The sequence below is a fragment of the Poeciliopsis prolifica genome, unplaced genomic scaffold (genome assembly GCF_027474105.1).
Source record: "Poeciliopsis prolifica strain line A6 unplaced genomic scaffold, Auburn_PproV2 SCAFFOLD194, whole genome shotgun sequence".
Taxonomy (NCBI): domain Eukaryota; kingdom Metazoa; phylum Chordata; class Actinopteri; order Cyprinodontiformes; family Poeciliidae; genus Poeciliopsis; species Poeciliopsis prolifica.
Genome location: NW_026562569.1, coordinates 149,858 through 177,202, shown reverse-complemented (window position 1 = coordinate 177,202; position 27,345 = coordinate 149,858). Strand labels below are relative to the sequence as shown.

Here is a 27,345-nt window from a genome sequence, read left to right as displayed (position 1 = left end):
TTTATTTATCTACATACCCAGCCAAATGCTACAAAATGTCTCAACTTTTTTATTAAGTGATCAATATATTTTCAGCTTGGAAACAACTATTAAACTATTAACTATGAAATAGAAACAGTCACAAAATATGGCTAATATTAAGTTTGTTGACTGCACATCATATTTAAATGTTAATTGGTTACAAAAACAATATCCGTAAAAACAAACCTGCTTTACTGTCTCAACTTTCCATTATCAATTGACTCTTTCTGATTGGATAGGTCAGTTCAATAATTTGAATTATGAACATTTTACTTCTTTTTTTGCTATTACAACCATACTTTTTCTTGTATTTTAGTTTTGTTGTTTATCTGTATAAGATTGAATATCTATAAATGATTAAACTGATACACAGGCAATATTACTTATAAGAGAATAACCAAGAATATGGCTATTTTTGACATAAATCTGAAATAGAAGAAAAGGAAGTAAAATTCATAAAACTTACCTAAGTCTTTTTAAATCAAAATGATCCCAAATTAGCAATTATATCTAAAAGTATTCTCATAAATATAAACACGTTTTTCCATTTAATAATGTATATATCATGCACAAATTGAACGTGATAGAAGACTTCTCAAAATACTATATAATTTGACGTGGAAGGAAAGTGTTGCATAGTTATTAAAACACAAAAAATCTGATAAATGAATATATTTATTGAGTTTTTACATTCAGTAACCATCCATCCATTATCTAACAAAACCAGTAGGTAGCAGATTTTTCTAACGAATAAAAAAAGGGGGGAAAAAACTACAAATGTAGTTCACCATGTTGTAGTACGGAACGCCCACTGGTCCAAAAGAGGTAGAAAAAAAGCGTAGTGAGAACTTGGAGTGACACACAGAGGAGAAAACTGTTACCAGCCGCGACGTTGACGAATTTAAAGTTAGCGTTGGGTGGAAACCTTTGGACATGAGAGTCTTAATCGGTAAGAAAAGCTATTGCAGTTATCTGTTTATTTTAAAATAAATCAGAAAGATGAAAACGGTTCAAGCTAGCTTGCTAAGCTAAGGTTAGAGCTGCTGACAAAACCTGGACTGAAGTAATATTTAATGCGACAGTTGATTCAGGTGCTTCTAAAGTCCTGCCGTCAGTTGAAACATAAAATGAGATCGCTGTATTTTGAATTTCGTTGTTATTTAAGCAAAATTATCGCATGTGTTTTGTTTTGTAAGCATGTAAAGTGCGCATGCGCACTATTCACAGCTTCTCCATCCTTTTGGGGGTTGAAGATGTCAGCACAGCTATATACTTTAAAGTATGAAATAATTGATTAATCAGTATATTATGCAATATATTACTATTTTAGTGAGAAGTTTAGATGATATTTTCTTAAAGTTGATATATTTTAAAATTATCTCTCCTGATTTACTATTTTCTTTCATGCTTACAGTCCGTATGTTTGATTTGTGTCTGTCTCTCAGGAGGGGGCACTGGCTTTGTGGGTCGAGAGTTGACACGCCTGCTCAGAGACAAAGGTCACGAGGTCACGTTGATATCCCGTCAGCCTGGTCCAGGAAGGATAACATGGGTATGACCAGCTCCTCAATCATTACCTTCTCTTGATTGATAATAATGAACTTTTCTACAATGTGACTGATTTAAATATGCCTGTAATTTCTTGAATTGTATCTTTTTGCTCCTGCAGAAAGAACTGGAGTCTCACGGACTACCGCCTTGTGATGGTGCCGTCAACTTGGCAGGAGAGAATGTTCTTAACCCCCTTCGATGGTGAGAACCCCCCCAAAAAAACGTTTTTATTGTAATCTGACTTGGTTTTGAAGCCTATTTCCATCACAATAATAGAAAAACAATTAGAACTCATTTCTCTGTATGTATTTAGAATAAAATAGCCACCAAATTTTAGCTATATGATAGACCGAGGTGTGTAGAGTACCCCCAAAAAATCTCAAATGAGAGTAGCACAATTTCAACATATTTTCACTCAAGTAAAAGTTTAAAGTAGCCGTCCAAGAAATGATTCATGTATGAGTAAAAACGTATTTGGTATAAAGTCTACTCAAGTACTGAGTATCAAATAAATAACAAAATCAGGCAAAAATATTTTCCAAATCAGTTTCTTTCAATAAAACTTCTAAACTTTAACAAAAGCTGCAGGTGTGTGTCTGTGTCCGGCAAATTTTTGGTTAAAACATGTTGGTTTTTCATTCAGCGGGTATAAAATCCAGACATTTTACTCAAGTAGAGTAGAAATACTTCATAATAACAATACTCAAGTAAAAGCAAAAGTACAAAATACTCCTCTAAAAAGTTGTAAAAGTAAATGTACCTAATTACTATGGAACTGTGATGAGAAATATTTTTATCACAGTGGCAGAGATGGGCTTCTATAGACCCTATCTATATTTCCACCATATTAATAAAGAATACTTCTATTTATTTGAAAATAGTTAGAATAATTGTAAATTTTGGAAAACATGGCTGGGAAAGTTGAATTTAGAAATAAACAGTGTGTAAGTGCTGTTTACTTAGCAACAAAGACAGGACTGCTCTACCTCAGGATTTGTGCTTCATAGTAACCTACTCAAAACCTTAAGCTAAAACTGTTTTATTTGCATCATGTGAAAAACCATATGCTTTTGAGCTTATACTATCTGCTCATAAGAGGCTTTACTGAACCTTGTGTATAAGGGGTTAAAAATAGTTGGAATAGTTTTTAAACAGTGTTTATAATAACATGTATTAATAACAATAGTGTAAATTTTCTACCTTGCCTTTTCTGGTATTTCAAAATGTATTCTGCTTTTGAATTAGTAACATTCTTCAGTCGTGTTGTACTTTAAATCAGATCTATAACCTGATTTTTTTTTGTCCTTCCAGGTGGAACGAAAGCTATAAAAAAGATTTATTCTCCAGTCGTATTGACACGACTAAAGCTTTGTCCCAAGCCATCGCTGCGTCTTCCAGCCCTCCTCACTCCTGGGTTCTGGTTTCAGGTGTCGGTACGAGTCTACGCTCAGCAGCTGCAAAAGGCACTAAATGTGATTCAGATTCACCATTGATTTTGTCTGGTTTTCCTCGTTGACTCACAGCTTGCTACAAACCTAGTCTCACAGCTGAATACACAGAAGACAGTGAGTGGACGCCCTTTGACCTCCTCTCACAACTCGTCAAAGAGTGGGAGGCTGCAGCGTTTCTTCCTGAGGATGCAGTGAAAACCACCAAACAAGTCGTCATTCGGGCCGGTACGTTCAGAGGGGCAGTAAAGAAGCTGAGGGACGTTTGTTCATGCATCTCTCATTTAGAGAAATATGCTAAAGTTTTAAATCACCTCTGATTTCTTTAGTTACTTCCAAAGAGCCAGACATTTTTGTAGACTGTAGTCTTAATCCACAAATCTCCAGCTTTCTAAAGTTCTGTCAAATTTTTATTTTGGGTGATTTTTTATTGTTTGTCCAGAATTTAAAGATAACATAGGGTCAAAGATACTTTTCAGGCAATTTCCCTTTGTGAATCACCTTGTTGAATCACGTTATTTCACTCATTCTTCCTTCCGTCCACTAGGGGCAGTGTTGGGTCGAGATGGCGGTGCTATGAAGCAGATGCTGCTGCCCTTCTGGCTCGGACTCGGAGGTACGTTGGGCTCTGGGAGGCAGCCTTTCCCCTGGATCCACGTCTCGGATCTGGCAGGAATCATCGCTCGCTCTCTGGAGCCCCCAGCGAACACCGAAGCCCCGCCCCCCTCACCGCAGGTGTACAACGGAGTCGCACCTGCGATCACTACCAACCACGAGTTCACCAAGGAGCTGGGTCGGATCCTGAGGCGGCCCACGATCTTTCCCGTTCCTGAGTTCGTCTTGAGCGCCATGTTGGGCTCAGAGAGGGCCGTGATCCTCACTCAGGGCCAGAAAGTCATTCCCCTGAAAACACTGGAGTCTGGATATCAGTTCAAGTACCCAGACTTGACTTTAGCTCTGAAACAGATTGTAGGGAGTTAATAACTAATGTTGGAACTTTATTTAATCTTTTATTCTGTAAAAACATGAATGAAAATCATTTACTGCCTTCTATACATTGGTAATAATGTTTAAGCCGCTTCATTTTAGGCAATGGGACTTTTTTCTCATTAAATAAATAAACACCAGATGTTTTCACTCTCATTAATAAAACTCCACAATTACATGACACATGCCTGATTAATAATAAATATTTATTTTCTTAATAATAAACATTACCATGTAAGTTTGACTCCTGAAAGCTAATTTTTTAATTCCCTTTTACGTATAATGTTGGGGGAGTGGAAATAAGTTTTCAACCTTCTCTTGACTGACGACTGAAAAATGAAATAATTTTGATCCCATGTGAGTTTTCTGAGACGACTAAGACAACAAAACATTTTTTTCATTTAGATAAAGCTAAATATTAATGAGTTTCCTAAATGTTCCTTCATTCAGTCCTCATTAGTTATAAACACTTTAAAATTTAATGTTTAACCCTCCTGCCTCAGTTCAATGTGATTCATACCAAGCAAATTAACAAAAATAACCTCTCAGAAGTGGCATAGCCTTCTGCTTGTCAATACAGCTGTGAAACGGTTACAACCTTAATTGTTGTTAGCAAATAAGAGTTAAATGTTTTTATTAGTACATTCACTTATCTGAAAATCTAACGCTAAGATCACATGATAGGAATTATCAGGTTCAGTTGCTGGATCAGGCAAAACAAATATATTCATCTGAAGGTTGTAAGTAAGTTAGTTTTATTTTGACATCTTTAAAAAGAAACTTTAATTGGAGGCAAATCAGACTAAAAGCAGAATAATCAATGAGTTACTGACAATGGCACCAAATAAAAATATGTAAATGTGTAATAACTATTGTGATTTACAAAACACAGAGAAGAAAGTAGATTGAAGTCCAAAGTGATGTTTTTGTTTCCAGGACTCAGGAAGTCCTAAATGTCCAGGTTTTCATCAGAATCCGAGTCGCTGTGGACCTTCGTCTCAACGATCGGAAGCTGATCTCCCCATTCGCTGTTCCGCGCGCAGCGGTACATGTCTCTGACAAAACAATTTATTTCAGATCAAAACTGCACAAGAAATATTCTTCTAGCTGATCAATTGTATTGTTAATTTCTCCAGTAAGGAAAGAAATAAATTATGAAATTTGTGGAGCATTTCTCAAATCTATAGATACTGTATTTTTAACGGTATCTATAAAAAATGAGAGGGAGATTTTTGCCCTAAGATGAAATCTAAGAATATTTTCTGCCACTTTTTGCTACATTACATCTGATTATTCCCAGGATCTTTTCCTCTCCATAAAAATCTAATAGTAAATATAAGCAAAAAATAATTACTGGAAATGGAGGAAGGCTCAGTATTACCAAATATCAAAATGTCTTCAGAACTAATAGTTTTTTATGCAAGAAATATATAAATAAAATCTGAATAAATACAGATAAAAATCTAATTTAAGAGATAATTGTTGTTAGTAACTTTATAAAACAAATGTAGAAAAATACCCTTTTTTAAAAATCTTGGTATTGTCAAATGCAATGTTTTCACTTTTTACTTTTAAGATTTTAAATTTATCTGATATTTTACATTGTATTTCTTTTAAAAGTCTTATTATGATCCTCCATCTCTATAATAACTACATTTATTAATCATTATTTAATATTTTTATCATCATTTCCTTAAATCTGGCAGTAAAAAAATACTCAACTAAATGATTATTTTTAAAATCTAGTTCCTATATTTACTGTTAAAATCATTCAATTAATACTCTTTTAAATGTTTTCTGTAAAACTTATTGACACACAAACATCACATTGATTTCCCCAAATAACATTAAAAATTAATAAAATAGTCAAAGCTTTACCCCAGTTTTTTAAAACTTCTGGTAACGATTCTCACACCAAACAGCCCAGCGGTTTTTCTTACCGGCCGTGTTTCCGTGCCGTCACCACCATGTGCTGCAGCCGTCCGTCGGAGCTGCACACGTGGCAGTGGACGTGCCGCGTTCTGCACAGAACCGGCGCGATCAGCCGGCCCCAGTCCAGACCTTCTGGTGTCGGCTCTGCCGGTTCTGTTCGACTCAGGATCAGGTAGCTGAACTTCTCTGTCTGACACTCAAGTCTCTGAATTAAAAAGAAAAACAAAAAAACACAGTGATTGGAAAAATACTCAAGCTTTGATGAACAAAAGGCTCACCTGTCAATTGTTTTTTTTTTATCTTCTATTATGACAAGATTGTGTTTGGATGGTCAGACACTTTAATATGTCAACAAAGTAATGAAACAACTTCTTATGTTATTTTAGTGAAAACTAAATACAATAATTTTTTTGGCATGCAAGTTTTTCAGAAACTTTCCTGACAAAAGCTTCACAAATTAACTCCACCAGGCCTGTCGCTTTAAGAAATGTTGCTGGTTGATAAATTGCCCAGGAAATTATTGTGATAAACGATAATATTGTTGTTTTGAGGCCATTTTCAAGAAATAGAACGGCATGATAGTGCAAGAAACACATCCTCAAAAATCCATAAATTTTACATTCTAATGAGCTGGAACTGGAAGACATTTTAAATATCCCAAATAAACAAACAAAACAACAAGAAAAAAATAGTTATGAAATCTCTGAAAACAAATTTACCCTTAAAAAAGACCAAAGAACCAAACAGATGACTTTCAGTTTTTGGTAGAAAGAGAGAAAAATAAACAGTATTTACTTTCATCATCAAAATGTATTTTTAAGCTAAAAAATAAAGCAGTTATTCCTGATTTCCTACTGGATTTACAGATGACGAGTTTTACCCCTGACAGAGGAAGAGGATGGTAGCGCTGGTGGAAGTTGCAAGGCGTGACGGGTTCCTGGCCCAGTTTGGGACACATCATTTCATGAGGGCACTGACAACAGAAGCAGAGATGATGAACAAAAAGACCCTGAAGCTGCTGGCTTTTAAAACTTATTTTAATCCTACCGGTGCAAACACTGATGCTGGTCTGGGGTCATGAACGACTTTTTCCTGTTCCTGGAGATCAATAATAATATGGATTACTACACTGGGCTAACATTACTAATCAAAATGGTTTGTGAAATATTTGAGTACCTTTAACAAAATGTCTCTGGCCTCCATCATCATCTGATGGCCCTCTTTGGTACCATTTTCCACCAGCACCTTAAACAAACATTTCAATTATTGGTTAATCATTAATATAATCAGCAAATCTACTGTTAATTACTTTTATTAAAGTACTTATTTGGAATTTAAATAAATAATAATATGAGTTATATTATTCTCATGAAAATGAATACCAAGCCTTATATTCTTATTATTTATTTTCCTCTTGAAATTCATAGAATTGATTTATTTATACATTAGAAGTGCACTAAATATTTAATTATTTACTTTTAGATAATAACTACCAAATTATTATACAATCGAGATTTTTTTATTTTATTTTGGTATTTTATATACTTTTTTATTTATGTATATATTTGTTTTTAAATATGTCATTAATGTTATTATCTTGATTATTGATACCATTTAACCTTAATAGTTATTCTCATTAAATAAATTGGCTTCTATTCACTTAGTTAATTCATTTATTTTGAGAATTTTTATTATTTTTGTTTATTATTGTTCCAATCTTCTTTATAATATCTAGTTATGTGTTATTTTATGCTTGTGTTCATTTAGTTACTAATTTATTATGATAAACTCTTAAAAATATGCATCAAAAGTATTTAATTTATTATATAAATATAATAGTAGATAAATCCCAGATGGAACAGACCAGATAGGAGTTTGTTTTCCTCCAGAGAGTCGCCACAGCGTCCGCCCGGTCGTTCACGTTGGGAAGCTCTGACAGGGTAAAAGCTGCCACCACCAAATCGAACTGGACCTGCAGAGAGAACCTGGACCTTCAGGGTTTCATTACAAAAAAACCTGCAACATTTACTTTTCTAACAGATTTCAGCAACAGATTGTTTTAGGTGTGTTTTAAGCTGGTCATTTTTAAATGTTTCAGGCTTTTAATTCTTCCAATGTTGAATAATTGTAATTTATTTGTTGCTTTTACTGCTGCCTCAGTCCCAGTAAAAGCAATTAGTTCTCAATCATCTGATTAAATAAAGGTTGAGTTGATACAAAATTAATATTTAAGAAAAACCTTCGGGTGCGGAAACTTTATATACATATATATATATTGTGTCTATAGAAATATGGGAATGCATTCAATTCTGTTATGCACTTACTATATTAAATATTTATTTAGTATTATTAACTTACAGCATAACAAGTTCAAGTCAAGATACACAGCAGTAGTATGCTTCAAAATAAATAGAAAAAAGATTATAATGCTTTAACCAGCAAGAATATTATTTTACTTGCTGGATTAGTTAAAAAGTTTACTAATTATCTACAATCATATTCAGTAAATTACAAATGAAGCTCCTCAGATTGAAAGTATCCTTAGAAAATAGCAGTTTTCAAGCAAATTGATTTCTTTAAGCACACATTTCTGTTATAAAAATTTAGTTATTTTTAATTGTCCTGATGTATTATTCTGATCTTAAATGTTGTTTTTTATTCTCTGGAAGCAGAAAGTTACCATAATTAGCAGAAATAAAGGCTTAAAATCATCCGTCTGTGAGTAATTAACCAATATAACTTGTTTAATTTAACAAACTAAATTACTGGAAAAAAGTAAATGATCAGAAATATTGCAATTTACTCATTTTGACTGTATATGTGACGTTCATGGTGAGCTCAGATACATTCTTTCTACATTATGAGCAGTTTTAGCTGTTGTCCCTCTAAGGTACAATTAGGAAAAGAATTAATAAATGTCAAAAACTAAAACACTTTTCCTCCATTTCTTCAGAAAAAGTAAATAAACAAGAAAAGATGGACAGATTTCTTAAGTAATTATTACTCATTACGAGGATTTAAGCAGAAATTTGAGCGACTGGACGGGACTGGATTTAATTAATATTTAATTTTCAGGAACTGTTGAATCTGAGATCATGTTACTTCAATAAAAATATATAGATTTGAAAGATTTTTGCACATATTTGGGGTGCCAATAAACATTAATTAAAATCTCCAGACTTTATATTTTTCTTGGACCAAAACTGACCTTAGGAGACAGGAAGAAATTGTCTGAAATAAACATGTTTGATGTGCGGCTGAGCTCTTTCATCGTCTCCTGCACAAAAAAGCAAACTAATTTAACAATTCTCACTTTAAAAAAAATATATGTTTTTTTAAAATCCATTTCTTTACCTTTGAGAAGTTGTTCGGCCAAAACGTTCATCGCTGCAGAGCTGTCCACACACACCATCTCCCTCAAAGAGTCGCCCCAACATGAGTGAGACGCCCTGATGGACAGAGAGAGACACTCGATATATTATTTAAGTTTCAGCCAAACAAATAAAAGTTTCAGTTTGCACACGAACCAGGCAACAGTTCCTAAGCCAGAACCAAAATCAAGAAGTGTTTGAGGAGCAAATGAAGGATCTCGCTTCTTTATCTGAATAAAATCAACAAAAAAAGTGAAATATTAATTAAGGGTTGATAGAAACAGTTGGAGGAGAAGTGATTTTTCCACAACTACCTCATTTAGAGCTCTCCTCACTGCAGCATAGCCTCCAGCCAGCCGAGCCACCAGGTACACCATGCTCAGCTCTTCATCGTACCTGAAACACAAGGCAGTCAGAGACACTTGTATGCTTTCAACTGAAGCTATGAGATGGCTGCTCCAATAAATGACAAATTTAAGCCTAAATCAAGCAGCATGCACGATTACTTTAGGGGCGTCCAGCGATGCGTCGTTCTTCTGAGCTCCGACAAAACCTTCTTCTTGATGCGATCCCCAGGAGTTGCTCATCGACATCTGCAAAAAGATCACAGTTAATTAATTACTCCTGGTTTTATCACAGCCTTCACAGACTTTGAACAATAATTCCCACCCCTTAAAGCTGCAGTATGTAACTTTTATAAATACTATGGAATATGTTTTTTACATATTTGCTAAAACTCTCACCATGCTGTGACTGTTTGCTATGAGAATGGGTCTCCTCCACCTCCTCCTTGAGCCACTATTGACATCTGCGAGGGAGGAGGGCGAGCAGCACCACACCTCATTGTGATTAACAGCGCTAAGACCCGCCTCCTGGCTCTGATTGGTTGTTTCTAATTAACAATGGCAGAAGGCAAAGGAGCTAATTATTTGCATTTTTGTTAAAGTTACATACAGCAGCCTTAACCTACAGAGACTGTGTCATGGTGCAGCCACGAAGGGAAATGTGTTTTATGTGGATGTTTTTGTTGTGATAATCCAACACAAAATTTTGGGTGATTTTGAAGTTGAAGTAAAATAATTTGCACACAAACATTTTGTGTGCAAATCATTTGCACACATTGAAATCTAAAGCTTTTGTTGCAGAAGGGCAGTAGTTTTAAAATCCATCAAAAACTGCTGCCTTCATGAAACCAGGACAGTAATAGTAGGGGGGGGAGGTATTTATAAACAATCATGTATTGTCCTTTTTTCAAAAGGGCTAATAATTTAGCCTTTTTGTGCTAATGCATAAGCACCTAAAATGTAAGGAACTGTATGGATTATCATCTGAAATTGCCTTCAATTCATCACCTCCTCCGATGTCCTGCACGGCTTTCTCCCACAGTTCCTTCTCCATGCTCACAGCTTTCTGCCTCAGCATCAAATCCTCCACCGCTCTCTTCCGGCTCCACAGGAAGTTTGTGAGCTTTAGAGAACGTTCTGCAAGCTGAGGCACCCGAACTCCTGTCGATGGAAACATGAAGCTAATTAGTGAGGAACGCAGTGAGTCTAATTTCTGAATAACCATTCTCCAGCTGGTGAACGTACTGTGAATAATGGACTGTGCAGCCAGCTGGAGCTGTTCGGGTAGCCGGACAGTTTTCAGGTTGGTCACACCTGGATGCTTCCTGTGAAGCTCTCCTTTCAAGAAATCAACCTTAGGCTGAGGAAGAGCTGCTGAACTCACACTCTGGAAAGGGAAACAAAATTCAACTTATGTATTAAAACATATATTTATAGAGTTTATAGATATCCAAGCTTAGCATTAAAGATTTTTCAACTGTTTCCAAACAGAATACAATTATTGTAAATATTCTTCTAAAGAGGCACATGTTTAAGGAATCCTATCATCTGGCCTCCATTGTAAAGATGCTGCGTTCAATGACAGCCACTAATTGCACGCACCCTGAACATTATGTTCGCCACCGCCGCTCGTTGACAAAGAAAACAGGCTCCGTAACTCCGTGACGCCATGTTCTCGGTGTCAGAAATAAACTTTAGCACCGTTAAATGAACAACTTTCATTCACGCTTTCGTAAAGCACACCGTACCATAGCTGCGCCTCAACAAAATAAGTCCGATCAACTACTAAAGAGGAACCCCTAAGACCAAATGTTTTGTTCCTACTCCGAAACAAATACGAAGAGGACTCACTCTTTTCTAAATTCTCAAAATGTATTGCGATTGAATGGAAACAGCGCAGTTTTACTGTTTCTTTGAAAAGTCATCTGTTTTCTTTAAAAAAAGCAAACAAAAAAATAACATTATATAACAAATAAACCAAAAAGGTCGTTTTTTACTCCCAATATAAAAAACGAAGTAGCAGGGCTGGTTGTTGTCAAGGTAAGTCGTGCGCAGTGAGTCATCTTCTGCCGAAACGAGCTTCGCTAAGAAGCTCGTCCAGGCAGAAGAACAAGTCCAGGAAGCAGTGGCGGAGTTTCGCGCTCTGTGTTGTCGCCTCTGGACCTTTATTACCATCACCTAAATTATAAAAAAAAATATTCAGTACAAAATGAGGAGAACCAGAAGTTCCAGAAATAAAAGTCAGAGCACCGTAGAAAACGAGGAAGTCCCGACAAAGACAGGTTGGTGTTTGTTTTTAGCTAGGAAGGAAGCCAACGGTTATTTGTGGATGTCCAGACAAGACTGGACAAGAAACAGTGAGACACAGTAATTATTGAGACAAAGGTCTGAACCTTCAATTTGGACACAAATAAAGTTTTTTTTAACTGCAAAGTGTCTTCTTACCACCCACTTTCACAATTAGTCTGCCTGAAACCTAATTTTACGTTTGTATTAATGCAGTTAATAACTTGCTAATTGGGAGGAAATTTCCAAATATAAAGATTTACAAAAATATTAAGCCTTTAATTATGTACTAAGCAATGTTTTGGACTTTCATCTTGTGTAAACTGCTAAATGCTTATCACCTTTTTCATGAAGTCTTGAAAGGTTTTCAATTTGATCTTGAAACATAAAAAAAGGCAACTGATTTACATTGATGACATAATTTCAGGGTGATATGTAGAATCAATCAGCCTTAGACTATAATGTGAAATATTAATTTCTATTTAAATTAATTGTGTTTGGAGTTTTGCTGAATGCCTTAATTATAAATCAGTAAATAAACTGAGATAAACTCCACCACCTATCCTGACTCTTGTTTGTGCTCAGTGTGGCAGTGGAGAGGAGATGATGGGCAGTGGGAACCCTACCCAGACGAAGCGGGCTCCATACTGGATTCAGCTTCCTCATCAGGAAAGACGTCGGTCACTCTGACTCTTGGTGCAGGAAAGAAATATGAAGTGGATCTGAAGAAAATGGTCCAGATTAATCCTACGACAAAGTACAAGAGAAAGATTCGCTCTCAGATAGTAAAAGCAGGTAAGTACCCTTTTTCTTTTACTTTAGTTTTGTTCAATAGCTGATGCTGTTGTGTAATTAGACATAAATAATTATTTTACATGAATAAATTCACTTTAAATGACTGCAGTAAATTCACTTTCACTGCAGTCTTTGTCAGAACTATTGACTTCATCTTGTGCAAACGAGCGTTTGCAGCTTTATTGTTAATATTTGTATTAAAAGTTTATAATTAAAGATGATAATTAGTTTGTTGTATGTTCAGACATGTAGAGCATAAAATAAAAATATTAGCATACGACTGTAATGTGCTTTCCAACTCCCAAATTATTCCTTTTGAATCCCTACCTGTTAAAGGTAATTCTGAAAGTAGAAAAAGAAATTTACATTATGTAAAGTGTAGGTAGGTATGTTGAATTTATATCTTTGTTTATCTTCTTGAATTTAGAGAGTTTAAATGAAGCCGGTGACGTGGCAGCTGAAAATGGAGATTCAGTTCAAGTCAAAGAGGAAGAGGAGGAGACAGCGGAGCAGCCGGCAGCGAAGAGGAGAAGAGGACAGAGCAAGGGTGCAGCAAAAACCAAAGAAATGCCTAAAGAGGAAATAAAAACTGAAGGTAAAGTATAAAAAGTCAGCTTTAACTATGAAACTAGAGCTGAAAAATGATCATCAGGAATGTGTCTGTCTTTTCTGCCCAGAGGTGGTGCGAACGGTGGTGATGAAGGGCAAAGCTCCACTGGACTCCGAGTGCAAAGCTAAACTGGGAAAGGTGCGTTTCCTGTGTACAAACCAGATGTTAAACATCTGACTGTGGTTTCACACCTGCAGGTTCAAAAATGTGCCACAGATTCTTCTGAAGTCAGAGAAACGTGTCAATAAAAATAACACGTTTAAACTCAAAATATTTGAAATTCTTTTTTCAAAAGAAAAAAGAATTATATAGGATCGTATAGGATAAATACAACTTTATCCTACACGATTAGTCACAATTCCGGTTCTGGATTGTCTCTAAATTGAAAGGGAATGATGCATATTTTCAAGTTTAGATGTAAATTTGTTATTTTTTCAAGTAATTGCTGTAATTTCTGTACTTGCTAACTGTTTTGTTTTCTGTATCAGTGCTGGGTAAGTTTTGTGTTGTTGTTGTTACTGTTTTTTTTTCCTTTTTCTCTATTCAAAATATTTAATAAATGTCCTGTTTGAGACACTCACACATCTGCCACTTCCAGAGGAGAAGTTCAAATAAAAATGCAAACATGCAAAGCAATTTTTTTTCCTAAAAACTATTTAAGAATTTGCAGATTTTTATATTTTTAAACATTCTTCATGTTTCCCTTTCAGGCTCATGTTTACAGTGAAGGAAATGATGTTTACGATGTGATGCTGAACCAGGTAAAATACTAAAAAACAATTTACTTCTGCTTCAACCCGCAGCTTTTTAAAAAATGCCCTATTTTGTTTTGTTTGTTTGTTTTTTGTTGTTGTTTTTAAGAGATGCACCAATCAATCAACCAGAAATGATAATCCATCAATTTTTCTGTAATCTTCTTTTGATTGTTTGTTTGGAAGTCAAATACTGAAAAATCAGTTTTTTTCTCCTGGTCATTAAATGCACCAAAGTAAAGGAATCTTGATAACACCATTTTTTTTCGTATTAAAAAGAAACCTATGAATGAATAAGAGTTATTTTAATGCCTTAATTTTCTGAAGGACTATGTTTTATGTATTTTACATCATAAAATAAGTTAATCATAATCAGTCTGCAGATCAGACCAAGTAAAAAATAAAAAACTACATCAAATTTGTCTGTATCTTAACACAAATCCCACATAATATTTTTCATACAGAAATAGTTCTAGACCACTATTTGAATTCTTTAAACCCTTTGATTCTCATTAAATTTTTTAAATTCATTAAAGTTTGTAGTATTACTTGCATTAATTTGTTATTTTCTGTGTTGCCTGTCAGACAAACCTGCAGTTCAACAACAATAAATATTATCTGATCCAGCTGCTGGAGGACGACGGCGCCAAGGCTTACAGCGTCTGGATGAGATGGGGCCGAGGTGAGTCGGTCTTCACCAGGACTGAAACGATTAATCAGATTAATTGTGATTAATTATTGAAATAGTTATGAGCTGATTTAGTAATTGATTAATCGTAAACAGGAGTATAGAAACTCTAAAAATGTCAATTTGCTGGAAGAACAACACAGTCAGAGCTGCAATTAAACCAAAACTGTACAAAGGACAAATACATTTTGCATTTAAGATTAAAAACATTCTTTGTCTGTAAATATGTCTTACCCAGAACTATTTGCTAAAAAGTGACATTTTTAGCTTGACCTGATTCAAAATATGCAAAAAAATCTCCTGTTAATCACCTTTTGCTGTCCATTTACTAATAAAAACAAATTATTAAAATATTTGTAGATAGTATTTCTTAGCTGCAAATGTATCCTTTTCTACAAATGAGAAAGTGTCATTAAAGGAATGCTGTTGTTTTAGGCAATTATATGTTTGTTTTATTATTAAAGTAATTACTTTATTGCTTATTTTAATCCTTTAAAGCATTTCAAATATTGCATAAAAAAGCCGTAAGTGGTTAAATTAAAAATTTGCACTCTTTTTATCTGATTAATCATCAAAATTACCAGAAAACAGCAAGAATTATTGAGTGAATAAGTAATTTAATGAATGAAATTGAGATAAGGATAGGATTAAGTAAATGTTCACGTGTTCTTGTAAAACAAAAAAGTAGAGGTAAGCTAAATATTCTGTTTTCTCATTTTTTTCTATTTTTTTCAAAAATAAATGAATGAAAATATTGGATAAAGTGATATATTACTAATCACTTGTTCCAGTTCTACTGTTGACAGCAGGGCTGACGGGATACATTTCTTCATCTCTTGTGTTTTCACAGTGGGTAAAGTGGGTCAGAACAGCCTCACACTCTGCGGGGCTGATCTGCTGAAAGCCAAAGACATCTTCAAGAAAAAGTGAGATTGTCTGATTAAAAAGTTTCCCAGAAGCTTTGGGAAACGCTGCTTTGAGTGACTCTTTGAAATGTTGCTGCAGGTTCTTGGACAAGACAAAGAACGAGTGGGATCACAGGGAAAGTTTTGAGAAAGTAGCCGGAAAATATGACCTGGTGTTCATGGACTACGCCGCTAACGAGAAGGTGCGTTTGGAGGTCAGACGTTCTACCGGTTCACACAGTCCACAGTGAGCAGGCTGCATATCAGCATCTACACCTTCACAGAGTTTTATTGAAAGAGTTTTTAAAAAAATATCTGGAAAGTCAAAAGTTTATTCTTTATCCTACTTTCTAAATGTTTTATTATTCCCGAGGTCTTTCCAGTTTTGTGTTTTCTTTAATTTCTTTTCCCTTCTTTTTATTTCCATAATCCTTTGTTCCTCACTTTTGTTCTTCCTTCTCACAAAAAAGTATTTTTGCTTCAGTTTCTAGTGGAAATATCTTAGTACACTTGAAATAAAGCAAAACTAACTTACAAGTATCTTTTCAGCAAGAAATAGGAGCTTGTTTTAAGTAAATAATTCATTAATATTAATAAATAAAATTACTACTTTCACTAGCAGATATTTTATCATAAGTGAAATAGTATGCCAGTGGAACCAGTACTTTTTCCTTCTATATTATAATTTCTTATGTCCTTTATGTCATTTCTTTCATCCTTATGTTTATTTCTTATGTCTTTACTATTATTTTATTCCAGCTTTGATATTTTTAAGTTTGAAATATTAAAATATCTGCCAAATTTCTTATTGTAAATTAAATGCAAAAGCCTGTTAATTTTGGAAATTTGAGTAGAACAAAATGTCAAATCTTTAAGAAGTCTGGGAACTTCATCGTTAAATCTGATGATGTATGAACAAATCCAGTCTGAAATATGTAAAACAACCTTTTGTTTTGTCCCAGGAGGAGAACATCACCACCGTCGACGCCGCCCCCAGGAAGCAGCCGTCCAAGCTGGATGCGAAGCTCCAGTCGCTCCTCGAACTCATCTGTGACCTCAAAGCCATGGAGGAGTGTGTGCTGGAGATGAAGTTCGACACCAGAAAAGCTCCTCTTGGTCCGCGCTCTTAGGGGAAAAAAAAAAATAACTCAATCTTGAAGTACACTGGAATGGATTGTTAAACACCGTTTGCGTTTCCACCTGCAGGAAAGCTGACCTCGGAGCAGATCCGTGCAGGATACGAAGCCCTGAAGAGAATCGAGTCATGCTTGAAGAAAAAGGGAAGCAATAAGGAGCTGCTGGAAGCCTGCAACCAGTTTTACACCCGCATCCCGCATGACTTTGGGTAAGAAGCACGAAATAACGCTGCAAAGAAAACATTTGTCTGTTTTGGTGGAAATTAAAAGAAATTAAATTTCCAGGTTAAAAACACCTCCAGTGATTCGCACAGAAGGAGAACTGAAGGAAAAAATTGCTCTGTTGGAGGTAAAATATTTCAGATTTGTTGCAGTTTATTATTTACATGTTTGATTAAAATAGTCAACCTGTTGTTTTTGTCAGTTTCATTTTATCTAATATTTTTTTCACTCTTGCTTTTATTCTTCTCGTTACATTGACTGAACAAATTATTTCAGATTATTTACGATATCTTTCCCACGTTGTAGGTGAAATAATCTGCCAGTGGAACCAGTACTTTAAAAATATAATATTAAGAAATTAGCAAACTCTTATCACTTAAAGAAAAGTTACTTGTAAGTTATTTTTGTTGTATTTTAATTGTTCCAAGATATTTTCACTAGAAACTAGACCAACTATACTTAAGATTTAGTGTTTTTGCAGTGCTTTGCTTGTCTTGTTGGGTTGTTTTTTCTGTGTTTGACCAAGCTTGTGAAGCTATTGCTGTATTCAAATGAGCTGTTCTGGTCCAGAGTTATCAAATAAATGTATAATTCAGTACATTCATATCTGTGTTATTTAAAAAAGTCACATTTTAAGTCAATTCAGCTCAGATTTTCTGTATCGGATCGGAATCGGCCCACAATAATCCTCAGATGTCGGTATCAGAAATGAAGAAAGTGGATTGGTGCACCCCTAATCATTTTGTCTAATATTTTTTTGAGGCACTGAGTGACATCCAGATTGCAGTGAAAATGGCCGAGTCCAATGCAGACAGTGACGAGCATCCTTTGGACAGACAGTATCACGCCCTGCAGTGCCAACTGGAGCCTTTGGACCAGAGCAGCCATGAGTTCAAGGTTGGTTAAGTTCATTAATTACCCTGAAATGATCAAATAAAAAGAGTTAAAATCCAGTAAATAAATAAGCCATCAAATATTTATTTTACCCGTTGACTAGTTTAAAGATAACTTGAATTTATTACTTTGTAGTAAACTTTCTTCTCATTATCTAAACGTGCTATGTATATTCCCTTTGTGGCCAGCAGGGGGAGCTAACGCTGCTGTAATAGAAGGTGATTGACTTGCTGCACAGCTTATGACAGTCAATTATATTTATATAATATTATTAGTGGTGGGACTTGATTCAAATTTAATCAAATTAATTTAGGATCTGTAATAAATTAACCATATTTTAAGCGAAGCCGTATATTAAGAAAATAAGCAACATTTTCAATTCAAAACCCCTTTTTGCTGCTAAATTATGGAATTAGCAGCAAAAAAATGAATTGTTTTTAATGTTATTTAGGTAATTCAACCATCAGCTTGATAATGCATTTTATTTATTGTTTTGGTTGTGTTTGATTTTTATTTCCTTTTTATTTATTACTTTGTTGTATTTTATTTTGGATATTTAAAATACCTTCCAGTCCTTATGTTGTAGTTCAGTGTGGCCTGTTTTAAGCAAAATTAAACTATATTTGAGAGCGTTATTATGTTATTGTTAATGCATTATTTGAATATGGGAAAAAAATATATATATTACTAATAAATATCATGATAATAAAAGTATTGATATGCTTAATCCTGGCCCTAATACTTCATCGTAGAGATGACCTAAATATAAAGTCCAAATAAACAAAAGCTATAAAACTTGCCTGTCAAACAAGATGGCCACCTTAAGAACGCAAACAATTGTGAAAAAAAATCTAAATTTTCCAAAACTTAAATCTTTGATTTACTGATCAAATGAATTTAATTTCTGTCCTCCTGTCTTTAGGTGATTGAACAGTACCTGAAATCCACTCACGCTCCCACTCACTCCGATTACACCATGAAGGTTCTGGACGTCTTCTCAGTGGACCGGGGCGGCGAGAGCGACAACTTCCTGTCTCATTTACACAACAGGTGGGTCGAGCCAGAACCAGTCTGCAAAAACACAAAATATTAACAAATTTATTTATTTAGTTTCAAGCACAGTTGAAGTAAGACAAAACTAACTTAAAAGTGAAATCAATAATTCCTTACTATTGCTGAGAAAGTTCTAGTTCTATTCTCACTTTTTATAACAAGACATTTTTCCCACGTTACAAGTGAAATAATCTGTAAATGGAAGTAGAACTTTTCATCAATTATTTACTTAAAACAAGCTCCTGAATCTTGCTGAAGTTGGTTTAATCTTATTTCCAGTGTATAGTTGTTAGGTTTTGTGTTCTTGCAGTGCACATGTTGGGTTTTGCCATCCCTGTGTTCATGTGTGTGTTCTGTTTGCACCAGGACTCTGCTGTGGCACGGCTCCCGTCTGTCTAACTGGGTCGGGATCCTCAGTAAGGGGCTCCGAGTGGCGCCGCCCGAGGCCCCCGTCACTGGCTACATGGTACGAAGGAGAGGCTTTCACACACAAATGCATTCATCTTGAGCTTTTTTCCTTGTTTTGAAACAATATTTTTCGATTTTTCTGATGCATAAATTATATAGCATGTTATTTACTTTCACTTGAACTTATTTGCATTTGAAAAGTTTGAACATTTTTTCCAGTGGGTGCCAAACTATAGAAAGAAATAAATGTCTCTTATTTATGGTGAAAAAACGGCAGCTGTTTTACCATATAAATACGGTAAAATTCTGGCAACCGCAAAATACATATTTTCTCATATTTACGCTTTAAAATTGTATTTTACTATAAATAAGAGACTCTTTAGGGGAATTTCAACCTTCAATCCTGTGTTTAAAACCAAACTTAGGTAAGGTTTTAGCTTGAATAAAAAACACAAAAAAGCACAAAGAGGTCAGAAGAATAGAATAGAAAAGGGAAAATCACATTTTCTGTTGAATTCAATGCATATGATTAGTTCACTGAAATAAAACAGTATCAGGAAAGAATTGCAAAACTAATAAAATTATTATATTTTAAATAGATCTAGGTTTTCTCCACCGCTCTGGAAGACATAAAGATGCTTTACATCTTTAAATTTATTATAAAAAATAAAAGTAACTTGACCTTCTGGTCTTTCTCTTTCAGTTTGGTAAAGGTATTTACTTCGCAGACATGTCGTCAAAAAGTGCCAACTACTGTTTCGCCAACCAGAGCCACCATGTTGGTTTGCTGCTGCTGAGTGAGGTGAGAAAACGTGTTTTCAGAAGATTTGTTCTCCAAAATGGTTTTAATGTTTATTTGTTGAACCTTACATCACTTTACACCCAGCTCTGTCATATGTATCAACATGTTTGTGTGCAGGTGGCTTTAGGGGACAGTAATGAGCTGCTGGATGCCGACTATGAGGCCCATAAGCTGCCTGCAGGAAAACACAGCACCAAGGGCCTCGGTCTGACCGGACCCGACCCAAAAAACGCCGTCACGCTGTTAGTCTCGTCACATCTCCACATTCTACCTAAAATCTGCTGTCAAGCAAAGAAACTTACAGTCTATTACTTTTCAAGTTTTATCTGTGTAGCACATTTCAGAAACAAGGCAGTTCAAAATGCTTTACATCATAAAACCAGAAAAATACCAAGTCAAAAAAAAGCATCATACGGTCAACAATTGTCAAAACCAGAGAGAAACATTACTGGTTTTCATTTCACATCAAGAATGTTGGTCAATGTTTCATTTATTATGTTTCAAAAGCAACTCGAGTCTTGATGTAAAAGTAAATCAGTGTTTCGGGTGTTTTGCAGTTTTCTGGAAGTTTGTTCCAGATTGTTGGTGCATAGAAGCTAAATGCTGCTTCTCCATGTTTGGTTCTGGTTCTGGAGATGCAAACCAGAACCAGAAGACCTGAGAGGTCTGGAAGGTTGCTATGACAACAGCAGATCTTTAATGTATTGTGGTTATAAACCGTTCAGTGATTTATAAACTAATGGTATTTTAAAGTCTGTGCTCTGAGCTACAGGGAGCCAGTGCAGGGACTTCAGAACTGGGTGATGGGCTCTAACTCCCTGGTTTTAGTCAGAACTCCAGCAGCAGCATTTTGGATTAGTTCAGTCAGAGCTGTGAAGACACTGTTGCAGTAATCAATGTGTCTAAACATGAACACATGGATGAGTTTCTAATCCTGGAAATGTTCTTCAGGTGATAGAAGGCCGACTTTGTAACCGTTTTTATGTGGCTCTGAAGGTTCAGGTCAGAACCTGATCTGTAGTTTCTAGCTGTAGTAATTTAAGTTGCACACTGACTATATTTTCCTCTATATGTCCAAAGATAACTTCATTTTTTTACTATACAAATAAGTAGGAAAAACAAAGTTATTATAAAATATAAAAACGTAAATGTAACGTGTCTAAACCAATGACCTTTGACTCCTTGTTTGTACTTATTTCTCCCTCAGGAACGGAGCGACGGTTCCGATGGGTCCCGGCGTTAAAACGGGGGTTTCTAACCCCAGTGGCTACTCTCTGCTGTACAACGAGTTCATCGTTTACAACCCGGCTCAGACCCGCATGAGGTACCTGCTGCGGATCCAGTTTAACTACTCCTCTCTCTGGTGAAAACCAGTCCGACCCGGGCCAGTTTGGATCACTGCCCTGTTGGGGAAATCTTACTGTTTTACTGTGGGTTCGGTGATTTGAAGACTCTCCTGTTGCTAGGCAGATTTCAGAAGTTCTCATAAAAATTTACTAGGTCAACCTTTTGGAGAGTAATGTGGCAGCATTTTTTCCCAAAATTTGAATTAAATTATATTTCAACCACTCATACATTTTTATAAGAAAATGTGTAGTGACATTATTTCCTGATCAAACCATTGGTCAAACCATTGGTCAAACCATTGGTCAGAGGCCCAAGCTGATATTTTGAAAGCAATGACTTCCAGTTGAAGTATAAGAAAGATTTAAATGAAATAAACTTCATAAACTTTAAATCTTACCAAGTATTTTTGCTTAGTTTTTTATTGCAAACATTTTAGTTCACTTCAATTAAGACAAAACTAACAAAGCAACTTTCCAGCAAGATTTAAAAGCTTATTTAGAGTCAATAATTCTTCAATATTGATGAAAAAATAGTTCATCTTACAGATTATTTCACTGGAAATGTTTTTGTCATAATTGAAATAATTTGTAAGTAGCAGTATTATCAAAAATATGTAATTATTGACTCTGAAGCAGCTCCTATATTTTGTTGAAAAAGTATAAGTTAGCTTTGTCTTATTTCAAGTGTGCTACAATATTTACATTAGAAAACAGACCAAAAAATAATTGGTGAGATGTTTTGTTTTTGCATCCGATTTTATCTAAGGAAGCCCATCAGTGCCTCTTTAAATCATTCAAAGGCTTTAAATGATTGCAGCGTTTGGCTCAGGAGCCTTTCTTCTCTAAAAATGATCATAAGCCTTAAAGATGACAGATCTGATTATTAAAACTCTGTTTGGGTGTTAAGGTTCAAATTGTAAAACTTTTGATCATATTTCCGCTTCTGCAGTCGACTGAGTTTTTTTTAAAGTTACTTCTAAATCAGTAGAGCTAAACAGTGGGTGTATTATGACAAATGCTGACTGAGATGAAGAAAAAAAATGTTTTTCACTATATTTAATTCATGTTTTTTTCTTTATGGGTTTATCCTGTTTATTACCTCCCATTCTTTGTTTTTTTGTAACCCACATAATCAAATGCCGTAAAGAATTGCTTTTTACAATATGGTTGCAATAAAATACAGAATAACAACAAAAAATAATCAATTGTGATGTTTATTTCTTGGTGTAAATAAGTACACCTCAGTTATATACATTATAATGCTCGATAATTTCAGTTTAGGTAGCGTTTTACACAGTATCACCTCCTCCCCAGCAGGTAGAGGAAGATGAGGATTATGTCCAGGTAGATGGTGAGAGCAGCGTTGACGTATTCCTCCGGATTCAGCCGATAGCTCATCTTTCCCATCATCAGCTGACAGTCGACCAGCAGGAACTGAGCCAGGAAGGGAGAGAGTTAAGCAGGGTGAGAAATTAGAGAACCGCAGCTTTATTATAAAAACACTTCCCTTATTTATGCAAACAGCATTCCTAGAGTCACTGGAGATATTAATAATATTTCCCTTTTTCGTGGCTGTGAGTTTTGTGAGAGTTTTCACTCCTACTAATAACCATAACTGTAATTCACAGAGTTATGAAAAAATCATACTTTGGGCATTTTATACTTCCATTTTGGTCTCTACTGTTTCTAAAAGCAGCCGAAGAAATAAAAACAAACAAACAACACCCTGCCATTTTTTAGGCAGAGTATATTCAACTTTTTTGGGAAACCTCCCAACTATTACCTAGAGCTGTTACCTTGCAACCCAAGCAGAGATTCAAATTCAAAAATACTTTATTTATCCCAAAAGGAAATTAAATGTTGTTTTAACTCATTAAATTGGATTTTTCAAAGAGTTGTTGAAGATGGTGACAGACGGTTGGTATGTGTGTGTTGTACAATGGCTGTTGGAAAAGACAAAGTATGTTGTTGATTTACCATCCAGAAACCACTTGCTGGATTCTTCTGGGTTATGGAGGAGTAGAATATATTTTCCAGGCACAAGGTGTTATTTTTTCCCTGCTCTTACCAGAGAATACAGCAGCGCTCCAAGACATCCATAAATAATGCTGGCGACATGGGAGTAGTAGAAGGTGCAGAAGATCCCAAACATGACGACGTCTACAGCCATGACCAATAGGACGCCGTAACACAGAGTGAAATCATAACGAGTCTGAAAACAGAGCAGAAGGACACCCAGAAAGCTTAGTCCAGTGGTTCTTAACCCGGGTTCCATCGAACCCCAGGGGTTAGGGTCGGTCTCAGGGGTTTGGCGGAGCCTCTGCCGTGGAGGTAAAGACATACTTGTGTAAAGTCGTAATGACACGCTCCGCTTGGCCATCACCTGCTGGATAGGATCACGTGACATTGCTTGGCCAATCAGTGCTGCGGGAAATTTAGTGCGCGCAGTAGTCAACGGCTGTCGTAGTTGTACGTCTTGTGGTTTCTTTCACAATATTTTAATCCATACTAAACATGTCGAGCAAAAAAAGAAAGCAGTCGGATGGATATGTACAATATGGATCCACGTGTATCCCCAGCCGGGGAGGTTTCCTTCTCGGTCCGGGGAGGATATAACAAAAACAAATCAAAACTCATCGCAATACGTCGTTGCTGAGAGGGAAACCTCCCCAGGCAGGGAGGTTTCTCAGCTCCTGTTTCTCAGTCGTGGGAAGATTGAAATTCAAATTAAAAATAAACTCAAAATGATTGACTCTTGATCACATAAAGAAGGCCACGGATAAAATATAAGACAGAGAAAAAGAGTAAAACATGATCTTACTGCAAACCTCCCCCAGCTGATCCTCCCCGGACCTTCCCAGTCCGGGGAGGATCAAACAAAAACGAATCAAACTCATCGTGATACGTTGTTGCTGAGAAGGAATGGCACATTTTTCAAGAACATTATTTCTGTTTGTACGGATATTTAAATTTTCCTTATTTAGGACATTTTCGAATGAAAAAGCACCCCCAACCTGTGATGCGAAGACGATGATGGCAACAGAGATGACCAGCGTCGCTGCCATGGTGATGACGACAGCGGTGGTGTTGTGGAAGGAGGCGACGGTCCCCACCATGTAAGACAGACTGAGGGTGACGATAACCTGCAGCGAGAAAAATCACTTTACAACACACTTTGCTTGTTGTCTTTGGTTTGCAGCTTTACTGTCTGACCTATTTATGTATTTAGTTTGCTTTGAGAGAAAGATGCCCACCAGCCCCACAAGGTTCCAGGGGTGACGCCGGCTGAAAGACCTGCAGCAGCTGAGGGTGAAGGCCACCACAATGAAGACGATGAAGGAGCTGAGGTAGGCCCACAAGTTGTTCTGCACGGCCTTTTTCACGACGCTGGAGAAGGTGAACACGCAGACGACGCTAAAGGTGAACAGCAGCTGGAGCGTCAGGATGCTAAACACCTGCAGCAGAAAGTAAGATACTTTGCTGCGTTAATTGCGATTTATTAACTACATAGATTTTAACGCAACTTTTTCTGACGCACCAGAGCCGGAACCTTTGTGTTGCGTTTCTGGTACACCCGTAAATCTGTCGCACAAGCAACATCCGTCAACCATTTGTAAGTAAGAAATGAGAAATTTCTAAAACATAACATTAAAAAATATAAAGCAAATGTTTCCAAATCCGTATGATGTGTTGTTTATGTTGAGAAGGATGAATACAATTAAGAATTTGTTTTTAAAAAGTAAAAAGTTCCTGTGTTATGGAGGGCAAACAGATCATTTCAGAAAACTGAAATATTTGGTTTCACCCAGGAAACTTTAACAATTAAAGAGCAAGTTTCCAATTGTACATATTTGTATAAACAGTTAAAAATTTGCTGGTAAATTAATCAGTTCCCATGTTATGGAGGGGAACAGCTGAAATATTTAGTTCCCCCCATGACTTTGGTAAATAAAGCAACCTGAAACTCAAGATGATTGGTTAATCCTGTGGTTTCTAAAAGGATTTATTTTCTCTGGAAAGAGAAAAATTGTTCTCACATATCTCAGAATAATAGAGAAATATTTTAAGGCATATAAATGGCAGAAATCTATTTTTGGCCTAAAAAAACGTTGCTAACTGTCACTATTAGATTAATTTACATCTGCCAATGTAACTAGTACTTTTTAAAAATCAATATTAAGGAGTTACTGACTTATATCTTCTGAAAAGTTACTTGTAAGAAGTTTTGTTTATTTCAAATGTGCTAATATATGAAAACTAGACCCAAAAAAGTTGGTAAATGTTTGTGTTTTTGTAGTGTAATAATTGGACATCTGAGTGGACACAAACCTTTCTAGCAAACCCTCTCCTCACGGTTTCATCCTCAAACGACGACGACACAAAGGGAGTTGTGTCCGATGCGATTTCTGGGTTTATGTCTTGAAAAGACTCGTATCCGGTGACGACGGCCTCGGTCTGGCGCGGACCGTACCCGGCCGGCGCCGCAGAGTAAGCTGGAGGCGACTGGTCGTGGTAGGAATACGGTGGAGGCGAAGACGGTTTAGGTATGAGCTGCTCTCTTTGGTCGGCCATCTTGGCTGGAAGAGAAAGATTCAGAGATTTACGTGAAGGAGAAGTAGTTCACCAGCAGAAGTGAGTCGATTCACTTTGCCTCTGTGTGGAAAAGAAATGCAGAAGTAAAACTTGAGCTGTGAAGAATTACGACAAAAATCAGTTTTTCAGTTCTGTTGATTAACTGTAAATCTGAATTTGAACAAAATGCACCGTATTTAGAAGAACAGTAGTCACATTCTTAACTTTCAGCTAGAAATCACTGCTTTTAGAAATTTAACTGATGGTTTATTTTTAAAGATCCACCTCAAAATATACAGAATAATATTAATATAAATTAAACTGAAAGCAGTCTCTATTGATCATCAAAAGAAGCACCTTCTAAATTAAAAATCCTTCACAAATCATTAATTTGAATGTTTTATTTAAAATTGTCCCACTGTGACAAAGCTGAAAACAGAGGCTTTTAATACTCAGTCGTGTGGCATTTATTCATTATTTTTAAATTTATCATACTGTCTCTTATGTTGTATCTTTTTCACCCAAGTTAAAAAGAGGATTAAAAAAAACATTTTTATCTAAGTTAAGCAAAATTAGCCACTCGCGAGTGAATAATGCAAATAATTTTTCATTAAACAATATATAATGCTTTTTAAAAATTAATGAAATGAATCACTTAGGCACAAGAGTAATCTTGTTTATCTATATAATTCTTGTAGAAGAGAATTTACTTGAAGAAAAAACCCCAAAAACAATTAAATAGATTTGGCTCATCATCATCTGTCTCAAGTAGAGATGTTTCTAACAGTTCAGTTCTTAGTCTGGTTTTAACCTTAAATTTGGTGGTTTAGGTTGTTCTTTGAGATTTCTCTGTAAAACTTTACATTTTCAAATGTTGCAGAATAAACCAACCGATCCTCTTACCTTTTCCTCTGAGCGGCTCCACAGGTTGAAGCAGTTCTGCTGTTTGAGCAGGAAATGGCAAAACTCTTAAGAGACTTCCTATCTCTTTAAAGTGATGCAAACGTTTTCGACCTGATGACTCGCCTCATGTTAACTCAGAAAAGATTGTCAGAGGTTTTTAAATGTAAAGGCATATAAAAATCTTTGTATTATCAATACTTATTACCTTTATTGTTGTCTCAAAGTATCTATTTACCTATCCCCACTTTTTTCTTATTTAAAGCCAGATATAAGAAAAATTTGCTTAAAAAGATCTAAAACATCTGGAGAACTGTAGGAA

At 35.6% G+C, this 27,345-nt stretch overlaps 4 protein-coding genes across 5 annotated transcripts; 2 read left to right on the top strand and 2 right to left on the bottom strand.

The window, feature by feature from the left end:
- Positions 1–855: 855 nt before the first annotated feature.
- Positions 856–4,149, top strand: LOC129356791 (epimerase family protein SDR39U1-like). The gene is made up of 6 exons (XM_055026342.1): positions 856–970; positions 1,467–1,573; positions 1,691–1,773; positions 2,884–3,005; positions 3,096–3,248; positions 3,568–4,149. The coding sequence occupies exons 1-6, from the start codon at positions 955–957 to the stop codon at positions 3,999–4,001; spliced, it is 915 nt and encodes a 304-aa protein (XP_054882317.1). The 5' UTR covers positions 856–954; the 3' UTR covers positions 4,002–4,149.
- A 590-nt stretch (positions 4,150–4,739) lies between these two features.
- LOC129356793 (methyltransferase-like protein 17, mitochondrial) lies at positions 4,740–11,410 on the bottom strand. Its single transcript, XM_055026344.1, is given in 15 exon segments — positions 4,740–5,062; positions 5,948–6,144; positions 6,820–6,912; positions 6,987–7,037; positions 7,116–7,184; positions 7,804–7,924; positions 9,144–9,216; positions 9,294–9,388; positions 9,467–9,540; positions 9,625–9,706; positions 9,817–9,886; positions 9,889–9,903; positions 10,663–10,815; positions 10,900–11,041; positions 11,257–11,410. Coding segments are annotated over 15 exon segments (1,461 nt in total). The 5' UTR covers positions 11,377–11,410; the 3' UTR covers positions 4,740–4,956.
- A 354-nt stretch (positions 11,411–11,764) lies between these two features.
- Positions 11,765–24,625, top strand: LOC129356790 (poly [ADP-ribose] polymerase 2-like). 2 transcript variants are annotated; one of them, XM_055026341.1, is made up of 19 exons: positions 11,765–11,936; positions 12,526–12,735; positions 13,163–13,330; positions 13,413–13,483; positions 14,056–14,106; positions 14,683–14,779; positions 15,636–15,711; positions 15,791–15,893; positions 16,653–16,806; positions 16,897–17,035; positions 17,112–17,175; positions 17,811–17,945; positions 18,865–18,992; positions 19,362–19,461; positions 20,107–20,205; positions 20,323–20,447; positions 21,413–21,529; positions 22,866–23,015; positions 24,536–24,625. In XM_055026341.1, the coding sequence occupies exons 1-18, from the start codon at positions 11,864–11,866 to the stop codon at positions 22,870–22,872; spliced, it is 1,917 nt and encodes a 638-aa protein (XP_054882316.1). In that variant the 5' UTR covers positions 11,765–11,863; the 3' UTR covers positions 22,873–23,015; positions 24,536–24,625. The 2 variants fall into 2 exon arrangements, with proteins under 2 accessions (XP_054882316.1, XP_054882315.1); XM_055026340.1 differs by lacking the exons at positions 22,866–23,015; positions 24,536–24,625 and having other exon boundaries at positions 21,413–22,734.
- LOC129356792 (protein lifeguard 1-like) lies at positions 22,769–27,061 on the bottom strand. The gene is made up of 6 exons (XM_055026343.1): positions 27,027–27,061; positions 25,881–26,128; positions 24,806–25,006; positions 24,566–24,694; positions 23,620–23,763; positions 22,769–22,985 (listed from the first exon to the last, which is right to left on the bottom strand). Exons 2-6 carry the CDS (start codon positions 26,121–26,123, stop codon positions 22,851–22,853), a joined length of 852 nt encoding a protein of 283 aa, XP_054882318.1. The 5' UTR covers positions 26,124–26,128; positions 27,027–27,061; the 3' UTR covers positions 22,769–22,850.
- Positions 27,062–27,345: the final 284 nt, after the last annotated feature.

What these genes read in the sequence shown, in the direction of transcription:
- LOC129356791 (XM_055026342.1), top strand. An exon ending in GTCCAGGAAGGATAACATGG is followed by an intron (nt 1,574 to 1,690) that starts GTATGACCAGCT and finishes TTGCTCCTGCAG; the next exon opens with AAAGAACTGGAGTCTCACGG. An exon ending in GGTTCTGGTTTCAGGTGTCG is followed by an intron (nt 3,006 to 3,095) that starts GTACGAGTCTAC and finishes GTTGACTCACAG; the next exon opens with CTTGCTACAAACCTAGTCTC.
- LOC129356790 (XM_055026340.1), top strand. Translation starts at nt 11,864, where the DNA reads ATGAGGAGAACCAGAAGTTCCAGAAATAAAAGTCAGAGCACCGTAGAA. An exon ending in GGAAGTCCCGACAAAGACAG is followed by an intron (nt 11,937 to 12,525) that starts GTTGGTGTTTGT and finishes GTTTGTGCTCAG; the next exon opens with TGTGGCAGTGGAGAGGAGAT. An exon ending in CTGTCTCATTTACACAACAG is followed by an intron (nt 18,993 to 19,361) that starts GTGGGTCGAGCC and finishes TGTTTGCACCAG; the next exon opens with GACTCTGCTGTGGCACGGCT.
- LOC129356792 (XM_055026343.1), bottom strand. Translation starts at nt 26,123, where the DNA reads ATGGCCGACCAAAGAGAGCAGCTCATACCTAAACCGTCTTCGCCTCCA. An exon ending in CCTGGAACCTTGTGGGGCTG is followed by an intron (nt 24,695 to 24,805) that starts GTGGGCATCTTT and finishes TTCTCGCTGCAG; the next exon opens with GTTATCGTCACCCTCAGTCT. An exon ending in GAGCGCTGCTGTATTCTCTG is followed by an intron (nt 22,986 to 23,619) that starts GTAAGAGCAGGG and finishes TTCCTGGCTCAG; the next exon opens with TTCCTGCTGGTCGACTGTCA.